Genomic DNA, 27132 nt, shown 5'->3' with positions numbered 1-27132 from the left:
ACGGTATTTTTTTTTTTTAAATAAATGTTAAAAACTGTTTCGACTGTTTTGTTTTGGTACAATACAAGGTGAGTAAATTATTAGAAATAGAGAAAACAGGAAAGACTAAAGTTGTATGGCTCATCGTATATTTTTACATATTCTGATTGATTCCTTCTTAGATTTTATAACAACAGTTTATTTTTGAAATTCCGATTCTCATATCAAGACCTGGGTTAGTCAAAGTCTTTTGACTACATATTTTAAAATGTATAAATTTTTACGTCAAAAAGGGTAATTTGAAAAAATAAAATTAACCTGTTTAAAGGAATTATGCATTTTGTACGGAACTTTATCAACACTCTCAGTCAAATTCGGAAAATAAAATTTTGTAATTTATCTAACAAACTCTATCTTCGATTTTACTTCAGATGCGCTTGAGATTCTGTGTACACAACTTCAGACAATTTTTTTTTTAAACCGCCGAAGCTAAATTTCGGCTCTCCACCCCGTCCCCCAAAGCCACCCCTTCTCGACCCTTCTCCCTTCCTCGAAGCCGACTTTTCCCCATCGTTCCACATATAAAGCGTCCGCCTCCGAAGAGCGAGCGCTCCGTGGGAGAAATCAGTCTCGTCCACTAGTCTAGTACAAACGTCCACTAACACGGTCGCAGTCTTCGTCGAGCGTTCGTTGCGAAAGTGCTGCACGCCAGCGCCAAACAAAAAGCGATCGCGCGATCCGTGTGCCGAGGCCGGAGCTGCCACCCTGTATATACCCGGATTTCACGCAGGACCGGACCGGGTAAGTCCAGCCCCAGCACCCCCGCGGAACCCCCAACGTGTTTGTTGTGTGCATTGTGTGTACGTTCATTCATAAACAGCCATTCATTCATACCTACTCGATCGGAACGCGATTTTCGAGCCGCAAAGGTCAGGGTTGGGCTCGCATTTCCAAAAGAACCCAGAGATAATGGCACATGGGCGGATCGCCCCTGGGTTTCCACACGCGGAATTGACACTTACAGCGTCCCGTCCCTTTTTGATGAACCATAGACAAAAACTAACTAGTGTGATAATCACATTTTTTTTTTTTTTGACATAAAATGGTAAACAGCCACAGCCGGAAATTCTTCTTAAAAAAATCTACAATGTTCAAAATTCGTGCGATATATTAGAAAAATTGGGAAACTGATTTCCGAGTTGTGTATACAAAGCGCAGAGGCGGCAAAATTTCCGGATCCGGTTCTGCTTTGGCCGTTTGGGCCTTAATGCGTCCGGAAGCGCGTCCGACAAAAAGCGATTTAAATACGGCCTCGTTTACGCTGCTATTTTAATTCGCGAATGTTTCATAATTTTATTATTATTAGGTCAATGGACGAGTGTTAAAACAGGAAATTTAGTTGTATGTACAATGGGTGTTGAATTTACTACGATTGCAAGCTGTGCAGAAATACACTTGTGTACATTTTCCCATTTTTCAATTATCGCCGATGAAATGTCGATTTTACAATAAGAAAATTGACATGTTTATGCTCTTGCGAAATTTTATTTTATTTTTTATGTTTCCATCAATGGAATTGAGGTTAAACTTTAATCTTCGCGTTTTTTTTTAGATCGCTTTTATTTCTTCCTGGATCTAATTATTCGGATAACGTCATGTCATCGAAAACTTTGCCAAGTTCAAGACTACATTTTTTTAATTTGTTTCGTGGGTTTGAAAAATGCTCGCCTCGCAGGGTCACACTATTTAAATATCGATTGCTAAATGAGTTCAGACTTGTTTAGATCCCATTATTTTTACGAGTCCGATTTCCTTCCTTTTGTTTCGAGCTCGGACTTATCTTTTACGGTCTTCCTTCGATTCTGATTCCCGATTTTCAGACTTTCACGTATTTTTATTATTTTTTAATTTTTATTGCCACTATTACGAGTAGTAAGTGGTCGTAACCTTCCTTTTTAAAGTATTCGTAATTACCTTAATAAGTTGTTGAGTCTGCTGTTAACTTTAATGTCATTTTTTCTACTCACATTTATGCAATTATAATTAATCTTCTTCTCGAGCATCGCTCGCATTTACGATAAAATTACGGCCGGTTTCTTTAAATTTTGGAAGCGGAAGTCAAATTTTATATTGACGCGTCGTAAAATTGTTATAGAAGTGTGTCACTGGAGTCGGTTTTAACTATATTTTTTACTGTTTGAGTCATCTGCAGCTTTCGAAATTCACAGCTTTAAATGACTTTGCCCCATTTACAAAAATGCACTTCAGTTTCTGGGTTTTCTTATTGGAAAAATTTTGCTGTCTGTTCTAGCTTTTTTTATAGGAAAATACAGATTTTATGTATCGATCGCTGTCCTAGATTTTATTTAACAACCAATTGCTAGTTATTGGTGGAAATGTTGATATGCCGTTAAGACCAAGTTTAATAACACTTTGAAGAATTTACGATAATGGAGGTGAAAGTGTTATAATATAGTATTGATATAACCCGATGGACATTATGTTATAATATTCAACTTATCATTAAATTCTGCTTTTACGGCTTGTGGATATCTCTATTAATAAACAAAATATTGCCTAATAACAATTATTCCCTATCGTGTAATTATTATTTTTTCTTTGTATGCGTATATAAAAATTAATGGAAAAGTTATTGAAACAAGAACAAATATCCAGCATTTATAAGTTCGAAAAAACTTACAGGGGGTACACAAGGAATATAAAAATTTTTGCTTGCTTTTTCTATTTCCCATTTGTTTTTATTCCAGTTTTTTTTTTATGTTGATTTTAGTGTTTTTTTACTTAGTGTTTTTTTTTATAAATTCTACCTGACCTAGTGTTCTTCTCAATTCTTTTTTTTATATATAATACGTACATAAATCCATGGTACAAGAAGCATAAATCCATATATTTATCTCTTCCTTTATTTCTATATCTTTCAACCGGTTGCCCTCTAAATTTCATTTCTTGTAAATTTTGTTCGGTATTCGTCTGTAATTTGTTTTTCTATAACGTACCTGGGTGTATGATCCGCCTTGATTGCTTATTCTGTTCTGATACGAACAATGGCGTTTACATAATTTCAACATCTATCCGTTTTCAAGATATTAGGCCGCGGACTTGTATCAGGGACACCTGTATATTTTATCTCATTTTCGTCTTATTTTTTAATGTTTTGTCAACATCTTTTCAATTTTTTTCCTTTCATTCTCTTCGCTTTTCCATATTTCTGTTATTATCTTGTTTTGGTTTCTCTTTTTCTATTTCGTCTATTAATTTCTCTTTTGATATTTTTTAGATTTTTTTCTATTGATATAACTTATTAGCTTACTTGGTTCCTTCTTTTCTTATTTCCTTTTTATTTTTTCATTTTTTTTAATTTGCTTAATTTTTCCCAATTATCTTCTTTATTGGCTTTTTAATTTTGCCATTTTCTTAACGTACGATTTCTCAATTTTCCGATTTTTTGCCCTCTCGTTTTTAGATTTTTCGATGTTTCAATTTTTCGGAATTAATTTTTCAGTTGTTCAATTGTCATAATAACATCGACTTACCCAAAATAATATTTAGAACGTTTTGGTATACTGTAGTTTAATTAATAGTTTTAGTCGCTTTCTCTGTTTTGAGGAGACAATTTGCTGTTCGATGTATACACATAAACAATTGAAGTTAAGCATGTACTGTAAATATATTCGTTTTACTTCAGAGGCGAGGGAAGATCTGTGTAAATAACTTTAAACCAATTTTTTGCGTTTAAAAGAGAAAGTTTTGCAGGCGCCTAGTGCTTTTTTCTAATATAAAAAAATCTTCGGGGCCTCTTGTGTTTTTTTTTTAATACTTTTAAAAATCTCGAGGATCTGTGGAGCTCTTTGTTTGGAAAGAATTTTAGAGAATCTTGGGGTTCCTGGCGTCTTTCTTTTTTAAATATGTGATGTTTTATTTTTGAAGGAGAAAGAAATCAAAATATTGTCAAAACCGAAAAATTGAAAAATCAAGAATTTTAAAAATCTAAAAATCAAAATATCGAATAGATGAATATGTTGAAAAATGTAAGATTTAAAAATTCGCAAAATTTTGCATAATCGAGTAAATACAAAATCAAAAAAATAAAGTCGAAAAATCTAAAAATTCAATAATCAAATTCTTGAAAAATCCCAAAAGTTAAACAGAGACATCGAAAAATTGAGAAATCCAAAAATCTGAAAATTAAAAAATCGATTAATCGAGAAATTGAGAAATCGCAAAAACCAAAAATTTAGAAACGCCAAAAATTGAAAAACTGAAACATCAAAAAATTGGAAACTCAAATAATCGAAAAGACGAATAATCGAAAAACTGAGAAATCCAGAAAGCGAAATCGAAAAATTGAAAAAACGCGAAATCGAAGCATCAAAAGATCGATAAGTCGAGAAATCGAAAAATCGAAAAATTGAGATATCGAAATGGCCAAGGATCGAAAAATGGGAATATTCAAAATTGTAAGATTTAAAGTTAACCCGATAAATCGAAAAAATGAAAATCGAAATATCGAAAAGCTGGAAAAGAAAAATCAAAAAATCCAAAAATAATGAGAAGGCAAAAAATCGAAACAACAAAAAAGTGGAAAATCCAAAATTTAAAAATTCGAAAAATTGAAAGTTTACAAAATCGAGAAATCAAAACATTAACAAATCGGAAGTCGCAATATTTTGAAAAATCGAATAAGTAAAAAAAAACAAAGTCGAAAATCTAAAAATTTAAAAATCGATGTACATATTGAAAAATTCCAAAACTTAAACATTGAAAATTTGATAATTGAAGAATTGAGAAATCGAGAAATCGGAAAGACGAAAAATCGAAAAGTCGAAAAATTAAAAAATCCATTAATCGAGAAATTGAGAAATCGAAAAATCCAAAAATTTAGAAACGACAAAAATTGAAAAATTGAACAATCGAATAATTTAAATACATAAATCCCAAAACTGAAACGTTGAAATTTGGAAAATCGAAAAATCGAAAAATGAATTACCAAAAAACTGAGAAATCGAAAAATCGAAATCGAAAAATCAAAAAATGGAAACATTCAAAATTGAAAAATTTTAACTTAAAAGAACCGAGAAACCAAAGAGTGAAAAATCAAAACTTCGAAAAACAGAAAAATTAATTCCGAAAAATTGAAAAACCGGAGAATCCAAAAACAAGAAGGTGAAAAATCTAAAGAAAACCGTTAAATGAAAATTGAAACATCGGAATATTGAAAAACGGAAAAATTAATTCTGAAAAATTGAAATATCGAAAAATCTAAAAATGGGACGGCAAAAATCGAAACATTGAGAAATCGAAATGACAAAAAAGTGAAAAACCTAAAATTTAAAAATTCGAAAAATGGAAAATTAAAAAAATTTCCGGGATCTATGGAGTTCTTTATTTGGAAAGAATTTTACAGTATCCTAGGGGTTCCTAGCGTCTTTTTTTTTTAAATATGTGATGTTTCATTTTTGAAGGAGAAATTAAAATATTGTCAAAATCGAAAAATTGAAAAATAAAGAATTTTAAAAATCTAAAAAATTCTAAAATCCAAAAATTAAAATATCCAATAGATGAAAATGTTGAAAAATGTAAGATTTAGAAACTCGCAAAATTTTGAAAAATCAAATAAGTAAAAAATCAAAAAAGTCGAAAAATCTAAAAATTTGGAAATCGGAATCTTAAAAAATCCCAAAATTGAAAAATCCCGTAACTTAAACAGAGAAATCGAAAAATCCAAAAATTTAGAAACGCCAAAAATTGAAACATTTAAATACATAAATTCCAAAACTGAAACGCCGAAAAATTGTAAACTCGAATAATCGAAAAGACGAATAATCGAAAAACTGAGAAAAACAGAAATTGAAATCGAAAAAATGAAAAAACGCGAAATCGAAACATCGAAAGATTGATAAATCGAAAAATCGAAAAATTGAGATATTGAAAAATGGAAAAATTCTAAATTGAAAAATTTAAACTTAAAAAACCCGATAAATCGAAAGTTTGAAAAATTGAAATACCGAAAAACTGAAAAATTAATTCCGAAAAATTGAAAAATTAAAAATCGAGAAACCAAAACATCAACGAATGGAAAAATAAAAAAATTGCATAATCGAAAAATGTAAGACTTAAAAAATTGCAAAAATCGAGTAAGTAAAAAATCAAAAAAATAGAAAGTCGAAAAATCTAAAAATTTAAATATCGAAATACATATTGAAAAATCCCAAAACTTAAATACTGAAAATTTGAAAATCGAAAAATTGAGAAATCGAGAAATCGGAAAGACGAAAAAAAGTCAAAAAGTTAAAAAATCTATTAATCGAGAAATTGAGAAATCGAAAAATCCAAAAGTTTAGAAAAAATTTGAAAAATTGAATAATTTAAATACATATATCCCAAAACTGAAACGTTGAAAATCGAAAAATTGAAAAGATGAATTATCGCAGAACTGAGAAATTGAGAAATCGAAATCAAAAAATTGAAAAATCGCGAAATCCAAACATCAAAATATCTAGAAGTCGAGAAGTTGAAAAATCAAAGAATTGAGAAATGTAAGTGGCAAAAAACGAAAAATTGGAACATTCAAAATTGAAAAATTTTAACTTAAATAAACCGATAAACCAAAAATTGAAAACTCGAACCATTGAAAAACGGAAAAATTAATTCCGAAACATTGAAAAATCCGTAAATCTAAAAACGATAAGGTAAAAAATTGAAAGATTGAGAAATCGAAACAAACAAAAAAAATCTAAAATTTAAAAATTCCAAAAATTGAAAATTTAAAAATCGGGCAATCAAAACATCAACAAATTGAAAAATCAAAAAATGTGCGATTTAAAAAGCGCAATATTTTGTAAAATCGTATAAGTCAAAAATCAAAACACGAAAAGTTGAAAAATCAAAAAATTTAAAAGTTGAAATACATATTTAAAAGTCCCAAAATTGAAACGATAGAAAATAAATAGGGGATAATTTTTATATACATATTTCATTCCGAGGTTTCGTCTTTTTCGAATTGTCAATATTCGTTAATTTATTCGATTTCGCACTAAGTCAGGTTGATAAAAAAACACCATTTCCCATTTAAAATCTACCCATGATAAATGTAAATATTAATTTTTGTTAAAAAATAATGATTTGTACGGATGTGGCGGTTATTTGTTTAAACTCCATTAATTCACTTTTATCTTCAGAAAAGTACTTTCTGAGTCGAACATATTTTATTGCGTAATACTACAACACAGTTTTAGTCCTGATCCATTTTATTTTACTTGAGTGTTTAGGGAATTATGGCAACCCACAGAGAGAAGGCGGAGGAGCTTAATACCCGCCCTCGCTGCTGCAATTATTTCCGATTCCTTTGATTTTACCACACATATTTTTTTATTCACAGTACTTGATTTTTTCTGCATTCGTTTTTTCCTAAATTTTCCCTGTTCTGATGGTTTTCTATTCTTCTATTTTGTTTTTCATATCCCATGTGCTCTTATTTGTACTTTTTCCTCATTCCAACATTTGTGTCGCTCTTTCTCGGTTTTCTTCTTTTCAACATTTTCTTGTTTCCGTCAACTTTTTCTTTTAAATTACTTTGCATTCCGTCTTTGGTTTTTTATTTTCGTCTTTCTTTTTATTTCAACGTGCTTTTCCTTTTTTTCATTTTCTCGGTATTTTCCACCTTAAAAGCCCCACCAATTTTTTTCGATTTCTTCGTTTATTTCTTATCTGGGCTTTTAAAGTTTGCTTTAAGTTCAATTTTTTTTGCTTCACCTTTCTTTTCTCTAAATTCTTCTTGACCGAATGTTCTTCTGAATTCTTATTTATTTATGTCTTTTTCCCACGTACATAAATCCATCCTCCTTTTGTTCTTATATTCGTCTGTCTGTGTTGTTTACAACTTTATCTGTAAATTTTGTTTCTTGCAAATTTTTCTTTCGTATCCGTCCCTATTTTACTGTTATCTTTCTCAAATTTTTTACTTTCATATATGAATTACTATCCTGCCGGTAAGCTAATAAGAGAGTATCGTAATAAAGTTCATCCGGCGAATGTCCATTTTCATGTTTTTTCGACGATTCGTGTCCTCTAGGAAATAAAAAACAGGTCTCCCATTTCCGTCCGTCTGTCTGTTTTCCGTCTGTCGTCTGTCTGTCAAATTTTATGGATGTTTTATGAATATAGTGTAGATGGTAAAACACTAACCAAAATTTGTCTAATTGTCCCCATCAAAGATTTGATGACGTCACCTCAAAATTTTGCATAGTCAATGTATTTACAACAAAAGATTAGATTGTTCGTACTCGTATTCCGCTTTTGTTTTGATTGAGGTTCAAGTATTCAATTTCCTTCTTCTTTTAAATACAGGCTGCCGATAATCAAGTTTGTCGAAAAAAAAGCAATTTTTTATATTTATAATTTTTATATTGATAAGAGTGTATAGTTGTGTAAATTAACATAAAAAATATGACTAAAAAGAATACAAGAAATTTAACAACCAACAGATTTTTCGTGACGTCTGAAGCCTCCGTTATCAATTCTTTCTATCGAAAACATTATATCACAAGAGTCTTCTCATTCAGTACCAGTGAAAAAGTTAACTTATTTAGAACTGGTCCTAAAACAAGATTTTAAGCTTAATGTTAGTGGCCTTTAGAACAAGTTAATAAAAATAGTAATAACAGTAAATTCAAATGAGAATTTACCGAAACGTTTGTAGTAAAAGAAAAATGTCCCTAAAAAAAGAACTTAATTAAACGAAATCCATAAAATGTAGGTTATAAAATACAAATTTTGTCCGAAAAAAAAAACGAAGAGCGTGTCTGCAAAAACAAGTCCTTTATCAATCCTTCCATCTTTGTGATTTTATCACCGCCTTTGCTTTAATCTTTTTTTATTCATATATCCCCTTATTTATAGCACTTTTAACTACTCCATTTAACGCGACTTCATCTGCTCGTTTTACCCTAATTGTGGAGATTATATTCCGCGTAATTAGCGCCATGGATTCAGCAATGTGTTAGTTTTCTATTTAGGACCAACAACAATGTCGGTTAAAAGTCAATTGCTCTAATATGAATCATGATACAACCGTTTTTTTCTTAAACCACATAATAGAAAAATTAAATAACAGTGACAGCGGATAATTGATCTCGCACATAGTTTGCATATGAATCAGTTGTTTTGTTCTCGATTGCAAATAATTAAGAAACTTTAGTTCATTGAGCGAATTGCTCGTGTCTTGTAACAGAAGAATGTGAGATGCGCCCAACGGTCGCTTCACACGACTCTTTTCCAAAGAAAAAGACGTGGAATGCTTGAAACGACAGCGACACCCCCGTAATAGCGTAACGATTGCGAGGACTCTGTTCTAGGCTCGCACAAAAAGGAGAAGTTCTTGTTTATTCTGGCGTTTTAATCGCGCGATCTTGGTCTTAAAGTCCGACTACCTGTAGATTAGAGATTACGAAAATAATTGCTGCGATTTGGAGAAATAGCTGGTAGTCGTTAAGTTTAAGGTGTCATTTGGTGATAAATTAATAAATGACAGTTTTACTAGCCATTCGTCGGATAGAACCTATTAAAATACTTCTTTGCTGTCAAATTTTATATATACTATGTTAGGAATGTCAAAAAACCATTAACCGAAATTTGTCTAATGATCCCCACCAACGATTTGATGACGTTACCTCCAAAATTGAACGAAGACAAAAATGATTGACTAGAGGTATTTTCACGACTATAACTTTGGTCCTAAAAAACGTCACAGTCTAGGTGTTTTGAACAGGGATGTTTCCACGACTGCGTATTTAGAAAGAGCTGGTTACGGGAAAATCTTATCCCAACATGTTCCGACATTGTACATTTGCAGTAATAGCAATAAATTATTATCCAAAAAACTAGAAATAAAACAAAACAAAGTTTATTTTTAGCTTCACGCTTCATAAATGGAAGAATATTGTTCCAAAATTACTTAACAGCTGTTTAAAAAATACACGAACGGATGTTTGAGTCTAGACTAGCTAAATATGCACAATATTCAGGTCACATCAGATACATATCGATCGGTTGAACAATCAAATGATGTGCATTGTCTAGAAAAAATGAGGTCCGGGTCAAATGGCCTTCGGTCGGACCGGCCGTGAAACCATGGAAAATGTGTGCCGAAACATCAAAAAATGGAAAAATTGAAGAACCGAAACATTGCAAAATCTCAGAACTGAAATACTGAAAAACTGAAAAATGGAAGGAAAATTGAAAAATCGAAAAAGTGAAAAAATTCAAAACTGAAATCTTGAAAAACTGAAAAAAGGAAAGAAAATTGATGAATCGGAAAAGTGAAAAAATCCAGAAATCGAAAAATTGAAAAATCACAATTGAAGAAAGAATTGAAAAATCAAGAAATAGAGAAATGGGAAAATTAAAAAATCAGTTAATCGAAAAATTGAAAAATCGAAAAAGTTAGAAACGTCAAAAATTGAAAACTGAAAAATAAAACAAATTAAAAATCGTAAAACTGAAATATCGTAAAGTTAATAAATTGAAAAACTGAAACTTTTTGAAAAAAAAAATCGTATCAAAAACTAAAAATTCAAAAAATCGAGAAATTGAACAATCAAAAAATCAAAACATTGAAATCCCAGTAAGTTGATAAATAGGAAAATTTAAAAAACAAAAATTTTAAAAATCCAAGAATTGAACAAGAAAAAAAATCTGAGCCTGAAAACTCAGAAAATTGAATGATAGAGAACAAAAAATCTAAAATTTAAAAATTCGACAAATTGAAAAATCATGCCGGAACTGAAAAATCAAAAAGCCGAGATAGTGGGAAATCTAAAAACCTAAAACTTTAAAAACTGAAAAATTAAAATATCGAAAAATTAAAAAACTGAGAAAACAATATAAAAAATTTGAAAAATTGAAGAAACGAAACATTGCAAAATTCCAAAGCTGAAATATTGAAAAACCTAAAAATGGAAGGAAAATTAAAGAATCGAAACAGTGAAAAAATCCCAAACTGAAACATTGAAAAATTGAGAAATGGAAAAATGGGAAAACCAAAAAAATTGGTCTAAAGAGTTTAGACAGTACTTCCCTCGCTATCGGAAACGTGACGACTGCATGACTATTATGTTTTTTTTTTCACATTGGATTTCAAAGCATTCGGTTTTGTAGTTCCTGATTAAATCAATAAAATAAATTTGCGCATTCATTAAATTTTTTGCGTCACCCTGTATATCTGAATCCAAAAAGTGTGAATGGAATGATAAATTACAAGAAAAGACTCATCATATTTTGTAAATTTTAAATAGGATTATACGGCAAACTTTTGCGCTGACGTCATCAATTTTTTGGAGGGGATAAGCAAATATATTTTGACTAAAAATTTATTATGCTCTTTATAACCTTAAAACATTTGCAACATTTCAAAGCGTTGGGTTCTATAGTTCCTGATTAAATCAATAAAATAAATTTACGCATTCATTAATTTTTGGGGTCATCCTGTATATGCAAATCCAAAAAACATGAATGGAATGATAAATCAGAAGAAGAGACTCATCATATTTTATACAATTTAGATAGGATTTATTCAGCAAAATTTTGAGGTGACGTCATCAATTTTTTAGAGGGGATAAGTAAATATATTGTGATTAAAACGGTCCTGGTTTAATAACAAAAAAATATTGTTCGTCTATAAAACAAGCTCGTCTTAGACAAAGTATTCGTAAAAAAATATGTCGTAAAAAAATTTACGTATGCTGGTCCCGACTGCGATTACGGCTTAAATATTTTTTAGAAAATCCTGTCATGGATGTAGAAACATTTGTGACAGCCAAAGAGGTTTTTTTTGAGAAAATTATCTTTGAATTTAGATCAAATTGAAATAGACACTAGGCAACAGGCACATTTGGGCAAAAGAAAGAGAAATTAGGGTTCAAATTTTGGACGTATTTACAAACTTAGACCGACTACAGCAATAGCTAAAACTGTGGAGTCTCTGTTGTACAGTACATTTAGAGGTAATAGTCATACATACCATGGACAGCAAAATGAGGAAAAAGCTGTCAAGTGTTTTTAAATAAATAAAAATATAAAAATTGAACGGTGTGGCTTGTTTATTTCAAAACAATTTCCTTACTTGACTGCTAGTCCAGACAGGGTTCTAGAGAATAGGAGTGCATTAGTCGAAATTAAATGCCCTTCAAAATCGCAAGATTTGTCTCCCGAAGAAGCGATTGGAAAAAAAATAATCAAATTGTGTACATTGACAGACAGAGAATTGAAACTAAAAAAAAAATCATGATTACTACTTTCAAGTCCAGGGACAAATGCTTGTTACGGGTATTTCACAAGTTTATTTTGTTGTATGGACACCCAAAGGAATAAATATAGAAAAAAATTATAAAGACGAAGAAATATATGTAAAAAGATGGCAGATAAACTTGACAGATTTTACTTTGGCGCATTATTGCCCGAAATAATTGATTCAAGAAGAAAGAGGAACCTGCCTTTGCGAGAGATTTTTTAAAAATAAATAAAGTTTGTTTCAATTTTTTTTATGTACTTTAATAATTTATTAGGAGTACATTTTTCATCACCAAGACTTGCATATTTTTATTATAAGTATATTTTGAAAATTATCTCTCGGCAAATGAAAACATATACGAGCACTTTTTTCGAGTAAACAATGAAGGGAGAAGTTACTGGGCGTAGGGCTTTTTTAAAACACCTCCTTTCTGGGATAAGTAGTAGATACACTTAGCTACTTATACGTGTTAAACAAAAGCTGTATTTTATATATTTTTTATTATTATTATAAATATGTTTATTAGTTTTACTAATTAACAAAGCAAAATATATATTAACAATAATATTACAATGAATTTTTAGTAATCATGTGTATTGAATTCAGGATCCTGAGTGGAGTAAAACTATTATAGTTCCCCAGTTTTAATTAGGTGTTATGATAGTACCTCATTACGTAAAAGTTAATTTCCTTAACAATAGATTACTACGGCCGGTCCTGGCGGCTTGTTATAAAACTGAGTTCCTTGCCATAAATTACAAGAATCAGCCGAGAACTCTAACAATCAGCCTATGGTAGAGCAGGCGATAAGGGTTTTACCTGGAAAGTCGCTTCCGTAAATTTTAGTGGCGCTCCTATCGGTAAAGTACTGAACTAACGGCTCAAATTCTGTCGAATTGATACCCATTTTTTTTCAATAATTGTTAGTTTTTGTTAAAAACTCTGCTAAGCAATAGATAAACATTTAGTCCACGTTTTTGCCGAGTTCATTGTATTTTTAAAATCTAGAGTTCTTTTCGGTCTTTTGATTATTAAGTTCTTTCCAAATGGTCGAGGCTTACAATTTTTTGTATCTAGTGTTTTTTTGACCATACTAAATTATTCGAAAGGTGGCGAATAGTGGCGTTATAAGGCAATATTACCGAGAAGAAAGAAGGAAGACATTCAAAATTGGTGATAGTCAGGATAACGCAAAAAATAGACTATGGTAAACATGACTAACGAAAAGACAAAGACGAAAATAGGAAAGAACGTGTTAGAGAAAAATAGTCAAAAAAAGTTTATGAATAAGGAAAATGTGTAGCACTTTGAGTGGGAAAAGCTAAACAATTTAATAATAATAATCATTAGAAAAAAAAAACACCAAACAAAGTGATAAAGAAACCAAATAGAAATCATTTTGAAAATGTTTTCAAAATATAGCAAGATTTTGTGAAGCAATTTTTATACTAAAATGGGAACTAGGAAGTTTGCAGAAAAGTAAGAGTTTTAACTGAAAGGAAATGTGTGCAAAAGTAGCAGAGACTAGGATGAGTTACAGAGAAGTATTTACCGTTAGTAATTATTTGTTATTTAGTGAAAAAACGAATCCTAAATGTAAAGAAGGAGTAGAAAAAAAGAGGAGAGTGAGGTAAAATATTTAAGAGCTTAACTAAAAGAATCGAAACAGAATGGTCCCACACTAAAACAAAGATGTAAAATGTGGCAAAAACATATTGTGGGAGAATACGAAAAGAGAAGTGATGAACTCGTTTAATCAAGAGTGTAGGCACAAGTTACGTACTTACATCGTAACTTAAGATTAATAATTATGGAGAAGATAGAATAACCATAAGACAGTAAGACCAGAAAACACATGGAAAAAGTAAAAATAGGCGCAGCTCGAAAAGAAATTCTTAGAAATAGAAGAATCCTGTAGAAGAAAAAAGATAAGGAAAAAACCACCACCTGTTGATTTAGGCTGGTACTGAAAGAAACCCTGATCAAATGTCACGACGAATTAAAAGGTTTGGCATCAGATTTGAGCAACCGACAAATTCATGAGAGTTGAAAATATTTTTTCGACAAAAAACTAATCATTATAGAATTGGGTAAAACAAAACTTTACCCAAAATATAGGTACTTATTACCAAATTGATTGTGGAGCCATAAAATAGCATGATTTAAAAAGTTTCTGATGAATTTCGAGTTAACGTACTAAGTTATGTACCTACTCCTGTAATAAATAACTCATAAAATTTACTGATAATGCTGATGATAAGATGTCGATAAGGTTTACCAATACAGATCTTTTTATCATTAATTATATACATTAAGTTAATTTCATGGAGCGGGTCAACAACAACAAAGAGGACGTAAAAAATTAAACTTTTTTGAGGATCACTTTTTTTGCGAAGAGTTAGGACGGTACAGTGTACCTAGATAACATAGAAATAAGGGTAAGGCAAACAACCACGGAAATTTATGATCCAAAATTCTGACAAATCAATATCAAGGAAAACAGTAGCGTCACAAAAAACAAAAAAAAAACACGATTTGTCAGTATTTAAAAGATTCATATTGAGTTTTGGAGGAAATTGTAAATTAACAATATTCTTCGTTGCAAAATTTTTTCATGGGTTCTATTTTAATTAAATCGCCTGGTAAATTATATTTATCAACAAAATGATCCGTTAACTGAATTATTTTGTTCTGCACCAAACATCGTTTAATATTCTTTAGTAAATGTAGACTATCCGCTAAAAAGTAAATTTTGTCGCAACTTACTGGGTTCATTGTAAAGATTTTGGTAACTCCTTTTTTCCCATTTGCAATCCAAATTTTCTCTACATTGCTTGCTTAGCCGAACTCTTACCTGAAATCACGGAATGAATACTTAAACCAATTGAAATGACTTTTTTTTAAATATCTTCTAAAATATCTGTAATAACTGCTCCATTCGTACCACTGCAACTATTTGCTTCCACCTAGGGGTAATGCGACCTAAGATAATTACCAAAGCTTTGGTAGCAATGCTTTCATGCGTGGGTAAAGTAACACCACCAATATATGTTTCAATCCCGCTTTAATGTCCATTTATCCAATACGAAATCTTTTCCGAAATCTTGATTGAATGTTTCAGTCTTAATTTTCATAAAGTCGATTATTTCTTCTAACACTCCGCTTCTCAACTGTAAATTTTAGATTCAGATAACTGGAAACGGTAATCCCATTTTTCGCAATATAGCCATTAGTGCTCCATGCAAATTTAACTCTACTTGTGAATTTTTTTTTGCTTTTAAACAGTGAATTTGATCGTCGGTAAAAAGATCATTCAGATTTTGCTGTAGTCTTGCAAAAGCAGTTTTCTTTACCCATAATTGTTTACTGTCTTATTACTTAACCTTAAAATTCGAAGTTTTTTTTATAAGTATTTCGCTTTTTTCCTGTAAGTAATCCTGTTTTGATTTTTCATTGGTTTTTACTGGAACAGTAGTGAGATTCAGATTGATTTACAAAATTCATAGGATGAATTTCTCGCCAAAAATTTCCCACTGATCTCAGGCAAAATGGTCCCCACATTCTCGTCCGTGTTTTGGAAGTAGCACGCCGGAGGTTTTTTTTTTGGACGTTCTACTGGGTGTTCAAAATTGTTAACTTCCAGAATCAAAGGTACAGATTGGCATAAGACCATGAATGGTACAATATTTTTTCTGAATTCAGAAAAGTAACGCATGCATTATTATATTTTTCCCAATATGGTAAAATAAATTGGCAAAATAAAAACACTGAAAACTTCTTGGAAGTGCTTTTCCTGATACCAATGGGGATTTTGCTGGGCATAGCAATGTGAGTTGTGTCTGTTTACACATCCGTTATTGGTAAATGTGGTTTCATCTGTAAACAAAACGTTAAATAATAAATCTTGATTGTCTCGTAATTGAGCCCTCACGAATTCAAATTTTTTCAAGTTTTCTAAACGCTTGATTTGAGAGAGCTCTTCTATTGGGATATTGCCTGGCGTAGAGACGAACAGGAGCATCAAATTTTTTGTCACACTTTCTCAATATTAACAGCATATCTGTATTTTCATAATTCAAAAACATTTTAAAGCAAACGAAAATTGAAAAGAATATTTGGCTGACAGAAATAATTTGTCATAATTTTGGTTCTGATCATTGCTATCTATGTGTTCAATATTATTTAAAAATAAAAATTAATCAAAGCTGTTTATGAAACGTAAAATGGGTTGCCTATGCAGAGATATTCAGGCGTGAACAGACAAAACTTAAGGGGACTCGCTAGACGAGGTATAACATTTTTTTGCTTTTTTGTATGAAAAAACGATATTAATATAGATGTATCATACATCAAACTGCAGCTTTTTTCATATTCTAGAGCGCAGAGACCAGTTCAATCAACTAAAAAAATATGGCTGAGAAATATCGTAAAAAAAGCACCATTGTATGTTTTCTTTTCAAGTTTTTTGAGTCATAACCATCATAGAATCGCTTGAAAATTCATTCGCCACTAAAATTTACGGAAGCGACTTTATAGGTAAAACCCTTATCGCCTGCTCTAGCATAAGCTGATTGTTAGAGTTCTCGGCTGATTTTTCTAATTTATGGCGAGGAACTCAGTTTTATAACAAGCCGCCAATCTATTGTTAAGGAAATTAACTTTTACGCAATGAGGTACTATCATAAAACCGAATTAAAACTGGGGAACTGTAATATTTTTACTCCACTCAGGATCCTGAATTCAATACACATGATTACTAAAAATTCATTGTAATACTATTGTTAATATATATTTTGCTTTGTTAATTAATAAAACTGATAAACATATTTATAATAATAATAAAAAATATATAAAATACAGCTTTTGTTAAACACGTATAAATAGCTAAGTGTATCTACTACTTATCCCAGAAAGAAGGTGTTTTAAAAAAGCCCTACGCCCAGTAACTTCTCCCTTCATTGTTTACTCGAAAAAAGTGCTCGTATATGTTTTCATTTGCCCAGAGATCATTTTCAAAATATATTTACAATAAAAATATGCAAGTCTTGGTGATGAAAAATGTACTCCTAATAAATTATTAAAGTACATAAAAAAATAGAAACAAATTTTATTTATTTTAAAAAAATCTCTCGCAAAGGCAGGTTCCTCTTTCTTCTTAAATCAATTATTTCGGGCAATAATGCGCCAAAGTAAAATCTGCCAAGTTTATCTGACATCTTTTTACATATATTTCTTCGTCTTTATTTAATTTTTTCTATATTTATTCCTTTGGGTGTGCATACAACAAAATAAACTTGTGAAATACCCGTAACAAGCATTTGTCCCTGGACTTGAAAGTAGTAATCATGATTTTTTTTTAGTTTCAATTCTCTGTCTGTCAATGTACAAAATTTGATTATTTTTTTCTAACCGCTTCTTCAAGAGACAAATCTTGCGATCTTGAAGGGCATTTAATTTCGACTAATGCACTTCTATCCTCTAGAACCCTCTCTGGACTAGCAGCCAAGTAAGGAAATTGTTTTGAAATAAACAAGCCACACCGTTCAGTTTTTATATTTTTATTTATTTCAAAACACTTGACAGCTTTTTCCTCACTTTGCTGTCCATAGTATGTATGACTATTACCTCTAAATGTACTATACAACAGAGACTCCACAGTTTTAGCTATTGCTGTAGTCGGTCTAAGTTTGTAAATGCGTCCAAAATTTGAAGCCGTAACCCTAATTTCTCTTTCTTTTGCCCAAATGTGCCTGTTGCCAAGTGTCTATTTCAATTTGGTCTAAATTCAAAGATAATTTTCTCAAAAAAACCTTTTTGGCTGTCACAAATGTTTCTACATCCATGACAGGATATCTAAGAAATATTTAAACCATAATCGCAGTCGGGACCAGCATACGTAAATTTTTTACGACATATTTTTTTTACGAATACCTTGTCTAAGACGAGCTTGTTTTATAGGCGAACAATATTTTTTTGTTATTAAACCAGGACCGTTTTAATCACAATATATTTACTTATCCCCTCTAAAAAATTGATGACGTCACCTCAAAATTTTGCTGAATAAATCCTGTCTAAATTGTATAAAATATGATGAGTCTCTTCTTGTGATTTATCATTCCATTCATGTTTTTTGGATTTGCATATACAGGATGACCCCAAAAATTAATGAATGCGCAGATTTATTTTATTGATTTAATCAGGAACTACAGAACCCAATGCTTTGAAATCTTGCAAATGTTTTAAGGTTATAAAGAGCATAATAAATTTTTAGTCAAAATATATTTGCTTATCCCCTCCAAAAAATTGATGACATCAGCTCAAAAGTTTGCCGTATAATCCTATTTAAAATTTACAAAATACGATGAGTCTCTTCTTGTAATTTATCATTCCATTCATATTTTTTGGATTCGGATATACAGGGTGACTCAAAAAATTTAATTAATGCGCAAATTTAGTTTATTGATTTAATCAGGAACTACAAAACCGAATGCTTTCAAATCTAATGTAAAAAAAAACATAATAGGCAAGCAGTCGTCACGTTTCCGATAGCGAGGGAAGTACTGTCTAAACTCTTTAGACCAATGTTTTTGATTTTCCCATTTTTCCATTTCTCAATTTTTCAATATTTCAGTTTGGGATTTTTTCACTATTTCGATTCTTTAATTTTCCTTCCATTTTTAGGTTTTTCAATATTTCAGCTTTGGCATTTTGCAATATTTCGTTTCTTCAATTTTTCAAATTTTTGATATTGTGTTTTCTCGGTTTTTAAATTTTTCGATATTTTAATTTTTCAGTTTTTAAAGTTTTAGGTTTTTAGATGTCTCACTATCTCGACTTTTCGATTTTTCAGTTCCATGATTTTTCAATTTGTCGAATTTTTAAATTATAGATTTTTTGTTCTCGATCATTCAACTTTCTGAGTTTTCAGGCTTAGATTTTTTTTGTTGTTCAATACTACGATTTTTAAAAATGTTTGTTTTTTAAATTTTCCTATTTATCAACTTACCGGGATTTCAATGTTTTGATTTTTTGATTGTTCAATTTCTCGATTTTTTGAATTTTTAGTTTTTGATACGATTTTTTTTTTCAAAAATTTTCAGTTTTTCAATTTATTAACTTTACGATATTTCAGTTTTACGAGTTTTAAATTTTTTTATTTTTCAATTTTCAATTTTTGAGGTTTCTAAATTTTTCGATTTTTCAATTTTTCGATTAACTGATTTTTTGATTTTCCCATTTCTCTATTTCTTGATTTTTCAATTCTTTCTTCAATTGTGATTTTTCAATTTTTCGATTTCTGGATTTTTCAATGTTTCAGTTTTGGATTTTTTCACTTTTCCGATTCTTCAATTTTCTTTCCATTTTTCAGTTTTTCAAGATTTCAGTTTTGATTTTTTTCACTTTTTCGATTTTTCAATTTTCCTTCCATTTTTCAGTTTTTCAGTATTTCAGTTCTGAGATTTTGCAATGTTTCGGTTCTTCAATTTTTCCATTTTTTGATGTTTCGATTTCTCGGTTTTTCAATTTTTCGATAGGTATTTTAATTTTTCAATTTTTAAGTTCTAGATTTTCTGTTAATTTTTTTGTTTTCCTTGATGTTTTGATTTCTCGATTATTCGATTTGTCAAGTTCTCGGTTTAGATTTTTTGGTTTTCCAATTGTTCGATTTTTAAATTGATTAATTTTTAGATTGTTCAATTTCTCGATTTATAGATTTTTCAATTTTTCGGTTTACCGATTTTTTTCATTTAAAATGTTTCAATTTTTCAATTATTAAGTTTTCGATTTTTCAATTTTGGTGTAATTTGAAAACGGTATTAATAATACATTTAGGCGAATAAACTAATAGATGGGCTTGATAAGCCTTGTTTGCTCTACAGTGTCTAAATTGTGTTTGAATAATATAATAATTATCTCGAATATTAAAATTAATGTGTCAAAAGAATACGAGAACTGATTATTCTGTGCTGAATATATGTTGTGGGTCGCCTGTCATAAATTATCATTATTCTGCATTATCGGCTTACGATGCTTTTTTGACCCACGTCCGGTAGTCGTCTATCCCAGCGCGTCAGGTAGATTTAAAGAAGAATTGCTGGTTGCGTTTAAAGCAACAAATGGGGCCCAATTCAAACTTGTCTCTCGTCCAGCGTTCCCCCTTAAATGAAAATTTTCCTTATCGCCTATCAAATTGCACTCAAACTTTTTGTCGTTAATACAGTTTAACAAGTGTTGAATATTCTCATATGTTTCTGCAGTTTGTATGGAGTATGAAGTCCTAGATATTTATTCCCATTATGCAATAGTACACCTTTAACTGGAACTATCTATGAACAATTTCCAAAAAAAAATAATTTTTGACGACGTAGGTATAATGTCTTATTCGATAGTTATTCAGCACAAAATAACCTTTCAGAATACATGGTCAGAATGGTTGTAACAAGAATTTTTTCTAAAATTGTTCGACGGTGTAATTGTACCCGTCCAGATGTTTTAGAAGTAGCAAGTTTATAAATTATAAACGTCATTTTTGACCGGGAGGTAAAGTGACTCTTTGTGCTCTTAAATGAGGGAAGAAAATCCCATTTTCTATATAGTGAGTAGAAAAGCTCTATTTTTTGACACCATGCTCCAAACAAACACGAGACCACGCAACAAACAGTATGTTTTATCACATCGCTTCCCCTCCCTTCCCCTCAAACACCATTAAACTGTCACCGAAATAACGGGTAAATAACCACTAACCGAGAAAACAGTGAAACGATGCTAACGCCCTTCTTATCTCCTCTCTACCAAAAATTGTTTCTTTCAGGTTTCTGTTGAAAATGTGCTAAGTGCGTGTTCGCGCGTCAGCTCCGAACTCGTCCGCTCTTCGTCAAACAATGGTTCAGCAACCAACAACCTCCGCCACAGCAGACTTCCGAACGAATCTATTAATTTCGCGAGTCTCCAACAGATAATCGTGTATTTTAGGTGAGATCTGGGTCAACAGAAGCCAGACCAGGCGTATTTTAACGAACGATTTTTTTTCGTTTAGATAGAGTGAATGAGATTATGAGCTCCAAGCTGAGGCACCGGTGCACCACAGGATTGACGTGCGTCGCCATCCTGGTGCTGGTGGCGGTCATCGCGACGGTGTGGGTGATGCTGGGCGCGGGGGCGTTCAGGCAGAAGAGGGGCGGAGCCGCCACCAAACCGCCGCCGATCGTCGTCAAGCAGAAAGGTGAGTGATTCGGGTGATTTATTACGTGTTTGCTAAGGTGTTGAAAGGTTCATGGTTTTCAAATTTTTAGCGAGGTTTCCACGATCGGTATTTTAACGTGCGAATTTTTTGCCTAGGAGTTAAAATGTGTCGACGCTGTGGGGTTTAAAACAGGTTGAGGATAAATTTATTGTTCATAGGTACAACAGCCAGTTACACGAAATATAAAAATCAATATAAAAACGGGTGTACAAGAAAAATATATTTGGAATATTCGGTGAAAATACAATAATTGTTTATGGTGTAGGAAGTCACGTCAAAAATTGACGGTTATTGAAAATGAAATTTTACCACCAGAAATTGATGTCAACCGAACTGCATTTAAGATAGTGATGATGAAACCGTTCGTGCTCTATAATCCGTTTTCATTTTATCCTTTTTTGTTTTTTTCATTTCTGATTTTTCAATTTTACAATTTTGCAATATTTCCATCTTTTTGATTTGAAAACAAAACAACGAAAAAGTAGGAAATCGAAGAACTGAAGGAACGAGAAATCGAAACATCTTAAAAATGCGAAAAAAATTAATCAATCGAAAAAATGGAAACAACGAAAAATGAATCTCATCGAATAACTGGAAAACCAAAAATTATGAAATTAAAAAATTACAGAATCATCAAAATTGTAAAGTCAAGAAATTGTAATATTTGAAGATCGAAAATTGAAAAATTAAGTATCAAAAAATCGAATAAATGAAAAACGGAAAAATTCTAAAATTGAAGGATTGGAAGAGTGAAAAATTTTAAGAATTGTAATTATTATTACGTATTTAAAATAAAAACTAGAAAAATTGTAAATAAAAAATTGAAAAAAAAAAAAACTGAAACATCCTAAAGTTTGAAAAAAAATTTAAAATGAAAAGTCGAGGAGTTGCTTGTTGTAAAATTGGAGAAACAAAAAAAAAGAAAAAGTGAAAAATTGCAAATCGAACAATTGAAGACACGAAAAAGTGAAAAATTGAAATTGAAAAAATTGGTCTAAAGAGTTTAGACAGTACTTCCCTCGCTGTCGGAAACTTGACGACTGCATGCTTATTGTGTTTTTTTTCTCATTACATTTTTGTAGTGGGAATTTAAAAAAAATTGTGATGACGTCATCAACATTTTTGCAAGGACACGTATATCAGTTGGGATAGATGTAGTGTAATACTAAGAATAAAATTATTGTATTCCCAAATTTTCGGGAAAATGAATTGGGTCGTTTTGAATATTAATTTCTTATAATCAATAAAATAACGAAACAATTTACTCAGGTATACGGCGCCGGTGTGTAATATCTAGAGAGCGGATTTCTGTCGGGCTGGGCAAGGCCAAACTGGGTACGGCTCGTACGGGATGCGAATTAATTGCGGTTGCGGACTGCACTTCGTTTATTTGAGATTAGAATAACGCTGTTTCGTTGCACTCTGCTGTTAATTCCCGTTCTCATTTACTTAGCCGTTTGATTAATAAATCGTTAATTATATTTATGGAATTAGTACCAATTAAATTCAGTGATTATCTATCACCCGCTATTGAGTCCCGGCGATCCAGCGCGTCCCCACCTATAATCGTGACGTAGCCCGACAGAAATCCCCTGTCTAGTAATATGAGAGGCAACTGAAAATCGTTTATGTATATACATTCTTAATTTAAGATGACAAGCGTAACAGCATACGTGAGAGTCAAACAGAGAAACTGTAAACAAAACGACCATCGGTTTTATTGCTTCGACTTCCGCTTATTATATAAAACATTGGGTTTTATTTTAATTCTTGACGGTGAAATTCACAATTGGTTGATTATAAACATGTCTATTTCACATTCGCGGAACCAAGTGAGCGCATAAAACAAATGCAGGTCTGTAATGTTAAAGTCGATGTAAATAAGCGTGCTACCCTTATGTTTCAACCGAGTTTTTCCTTTAACAAATTTTGTGTCTACCAAATTGGGTTGGTTGGGGTGTAATACTAATAATAAGTGTTGCCTTTAATTTAATCAATAAAATAAATTGACTTCATTAATTTTTTTGAACCACCTCTTAAGAAAATCTAAAAAATATGAATGGAATGATAAATCACAAGTACAAACTCATCATATTTTTTGCATTTTAGATAGGATTTATTCAGCAAAATTTAAGGGTGACGTCATCAATTTTTTTAGGAGGGATGAACAAATACATTTTGAACAAAAGTTTACCATGCTTATAATAACTTTAAAATATTCCCAAGATTTCAAAGCATTCGGTTTTGTAATTCCTGATTAAATCGATAAAATAAATTCACGCCTTCATTAATTTTTTTGAGTCACCGTGCATATGCAAATCCAAAAATATGAATGGAATGATAAATCACAAGTACAGACTCATCATATTTTGTACATTTTAGATACGATTTATTCGGCAAACTTTTGAGCTGACGTCATCAGTTTTTTGTAGAAGATAACCAAATATATTTTGACTAAAAATTTATTATGCTCTTTATAACCTTAAAACATCTGCAAGATTTCAAAGCATTCGGTTTTGTAGTTCCTGATTAAATCAATAAAATAAATTTAAGCATTCATTAATTTTTTTGAGTCACCCTGTATGTGCAAATCGAAAAAATTTGAATGGAATGATAAATCACAAGAAGAGACTCACCATATTTTGTACATTTTAGATAGGATTTATTCAGCAAAATTTTGTGGTGACGTCATAAATTTTTTAGGGGGGACGACCAAATACGTTTTGATCAAAAATTCACCATGCTTATGATAATTTTAAAATACCTTCAGGATTTCGAAGCATTCGGTTTTGTAGTTCCTGAGTAAATCAGTAAAATAAATTTACGCTTTCATTTATTTTCTTGAATCACCCTGTATATGCAAATCCAAAAAATATGAATGGAGTGATAAATGACAAGTACAGACTCATCATATTTTGTACATTTTAGATATGATTTATTCGGCAAATTTTCGAGCTGACGTCATCAAGTTTTTGGAGGGGATAAGCAAATATTTTTTGACTAAAGATTTATGATGCTCTTTATAGCCTTAAAACATCTGCAAAATTTCAAAGCATTCTGGTTAGCAGATTAAAAATGAAATTTCAAAATGTTGCTTTATAATTTTGATTTTTTTTCCAAAAATCTGAATTTACAACTCTGAAAAGTCGATTCAGAGTTGTAAACTACATGTGTAGGACTATGTTATTTTATACAATTGAAAACCCATTTACTATGTACAATTTTGAAGTGACGTCATCGCATTAGTGGTGGGGATGATTAGACAAATTTTGGTTAGCGTTTTACCATCTACATGATATTCTTAATATAAGTACAAAATTTCACAACAATCGGTCGAGTACTTTCGGAGATTATCTGTCTAATAAAAATCCGGGACAACAGACGGACAGACGGACAGACGGACGGACAGACGGACGGACAGACGGACAGACGGACAGACGGACAGACAGACGGAAATGGGAGACCTATTTCTTCGTCTTCTAGGGGTCATGAAAGATCGAGAAAACGTAAAAGTAGAGAGTCGGCCGACGGACTCGATTACAAGACTTCCTTTGCTTACGCTCGGGAAGTAAAAACAGCAAAAAAATATAAAATTGAAACAGAAAAACTGAAAAATTTTCAGATGAAAACTGCAGGAGTTGCATGTTGTAAAATTGAAGAAAGAAAAACTGAAAAATTCAAAATTTGTAATTGTAAAATTAAAACAAAAATAAAAACCCACGAAAACTGCAAATTGACAATTTGAAGAATCGAAAAATCGAAGAATTAAAAACTCATGAAATTGAAAATTGAAAAATTGAAGAAATTGAAATCGAATAAAACAAAAAAAATAAAATCTAAACTGAAAATTGGAAAACTCGTAAAAATAAAGAAAATAAAAAAACGATAAAAATTCAAATTGAAAATTTGAAGAAATAAAAAACTGGAGAATCGAAAAATCGAAAAATTTAAACTGGAGAAATATTAAATCGAAAAATTACAATCTCTGAAAATTGAACAATCCAAAAGTTGGAAAATTGAAAAGCAGGAAAATTTAAGAAATTTGAGAGTTGCATGTTGTAAAATTGAAGAAACAAAAAAATGAAAAATTGAAACTGAAAAATCGGAAATTCGTAAAAATAAAGAAAATAAAAAGCAGGAAAAAAATTGCAAATCAAAAAATTTGAAGAACTGAAAAATTGAAAAATCGTAAAATAAAAAAATTAAAATTTGAAAACTCGTGAAATTGGAAGTCCAAAAATTGCAGCATCTAAAAATCGAAATATCTAAAAGTTGGAAATTGGAAAAACTGAAAAATTTGCAAATGAAAACTCTAACAAAATAAAAAAGGGAAAAATTACACATGAAAAAATTGACATACGAAAAAGTGAAAAATTGAAATTGAAAAAACAAAAAAACATTAAAACGAAACTGAAAAATTCAAAATTTGTTACATTAAAAACAAAAATTAAAACCGACAAAAAATTGCAAATTGACAATTTGAAGAATTGAAAAATCTAAAAATTTAAAACTGAAAACTGGAGAAATCTTAAATCGAAAAATTGCTATCTTTGAAAATTAAACAATCCAAAAGTTGGAAAATTGAAAAGCTGGAAAATTTAAGAATGAAAACTTGAAGAAATTGAAATCGAATAAAAGAAAAAAATATACAAAATCTAAACTGGAAAATGAAAAACTTGTAAAAATAAAGAAAATAAAAAAACGATACAAATTCAAATCGAAAATTTGAAGAAATAAAAAATTGAAGAATCGAAAAATCGAAAAATTGAAAACTGAAAACTAGAGAAATTGTAAATCGAAAAATAGCAATCTCTGAAAATTGAACAATCCAAAAGTTGGAAAATTGAAAAACTGAAAAATGATAACTTGAAAAGGTGCATGTTGTTAAATTGAAGAAAGAAAAAAAAAAATAAAAATTGGAAAAATGCAAATCGAAAAATTGTAGAAACGAAAAAGTGAAAAAAATTGCAACTGAAAAAACAAAAAAATATATATAAAATCGAAACTGAAATATTGGAAATTTGTAAAAATAAAGAAAATAAAAAGCCGGAAAAAAATTGCAAATCACAAAATTTGAAGAACTGAAAATTTGAAGAATCGAAAAATCGAAGAATTAAAATTTGAAAACTCGTGAAGTTGAAAGTCCAAAAATTGCAGAATCTAAAAAAAATTGAAAACTTCAGGAGTTGCATGTTGTAAAATTGAAGATACAAAAAAAACAAAAAGTGAAAAATTGAAATTAAAAAAACAAAAAATATTAAAACTTAACTGAAAAATTGAAAATTTGTGAAATTAAAAAAAAATAAAACCGACAAAAAATTGCAAATTGAAAATTTGAAGAAATAAAAAATTGCAGAATCAAGAAATAGAAAAATGAAAATTGAAAAATTGCATAATCTAAAAATTGAAGCATCCAAAACTTGGAAAATTGAAAGCTGAGAAATGAAAACTTGAAAAGATGCATGTTAAATTGAAGAAACAAAAAAAATCAAAAATTGGAAAAATGCAAATCGAAAAATTGAAAAAATTGAAATTGATGAAAAAAAACCATCTAAACTGAAAAATCGAGAATTTGTAAAAATAAAGAAAATAAAAAACTGAA

The 27132-nt window shown here is 30.5% G+C and overlaps 1 protein-coding gene across 3 annotated transcripts in view; it reads left to right on the top strand.

The window, feature by feature from the left end:
* The first annotated feature begins 603 nt into the window (after window positions 1-603).
* LOC135142683 (A disintegrin and metalloproteinase with thrombospondin motifs 9-like) overlaps window positions 604-27132 on the top strand; it is a 226711-nt gene continuing 200182 nt past the window's right edge. For 2 of the 3 annotated variants that reach the window (XM_064074435.1, XM_064074433.1), the window contains exons 1-3: window positions 604-780; window positions 21099-21259; window positions 21324-21509. In XM_064074435.1, coding sequence (XP_063930505.1) covers window positions 21341-21509 — 169 coding nt within the window. In that variant the 5' untranslated portion in view covers window positions 604-780; window positions 21099-21259; window positions 21324-21340. The remainder of the gene's footprint in view (window positions 781-21098; window positions 21260-21323; window positions 21510-27132) is intronic. The other variant, XM_064074434.1, reaches the window with a different exon arrangement.

The sequence above is a fragment of the Zophobas morio genome, unplaced genomic scaffold (genome assembly GCF_036711695.1).
Source record: "Zophobas morio isolate AGI-343-1 ecotype UQ-CSIRO unplaced genomic scaffold, CSIRO_AGI_Zmor_V1 ptg000049l, whole genome shotgun sequence".
In the NCBI taxonomy this organism is placed as follows: domain Eukaryota; kingdom Metazoa; phylum Arthropoda; class Insecta; order Coleoptera; family Tenebrionidae; genus Zophobas; species Zophobas morio.
Note: the sequence above shows the minus strand (reverse complement) of the source record. Positions and strands in the feature narration are given on the sequence as shown.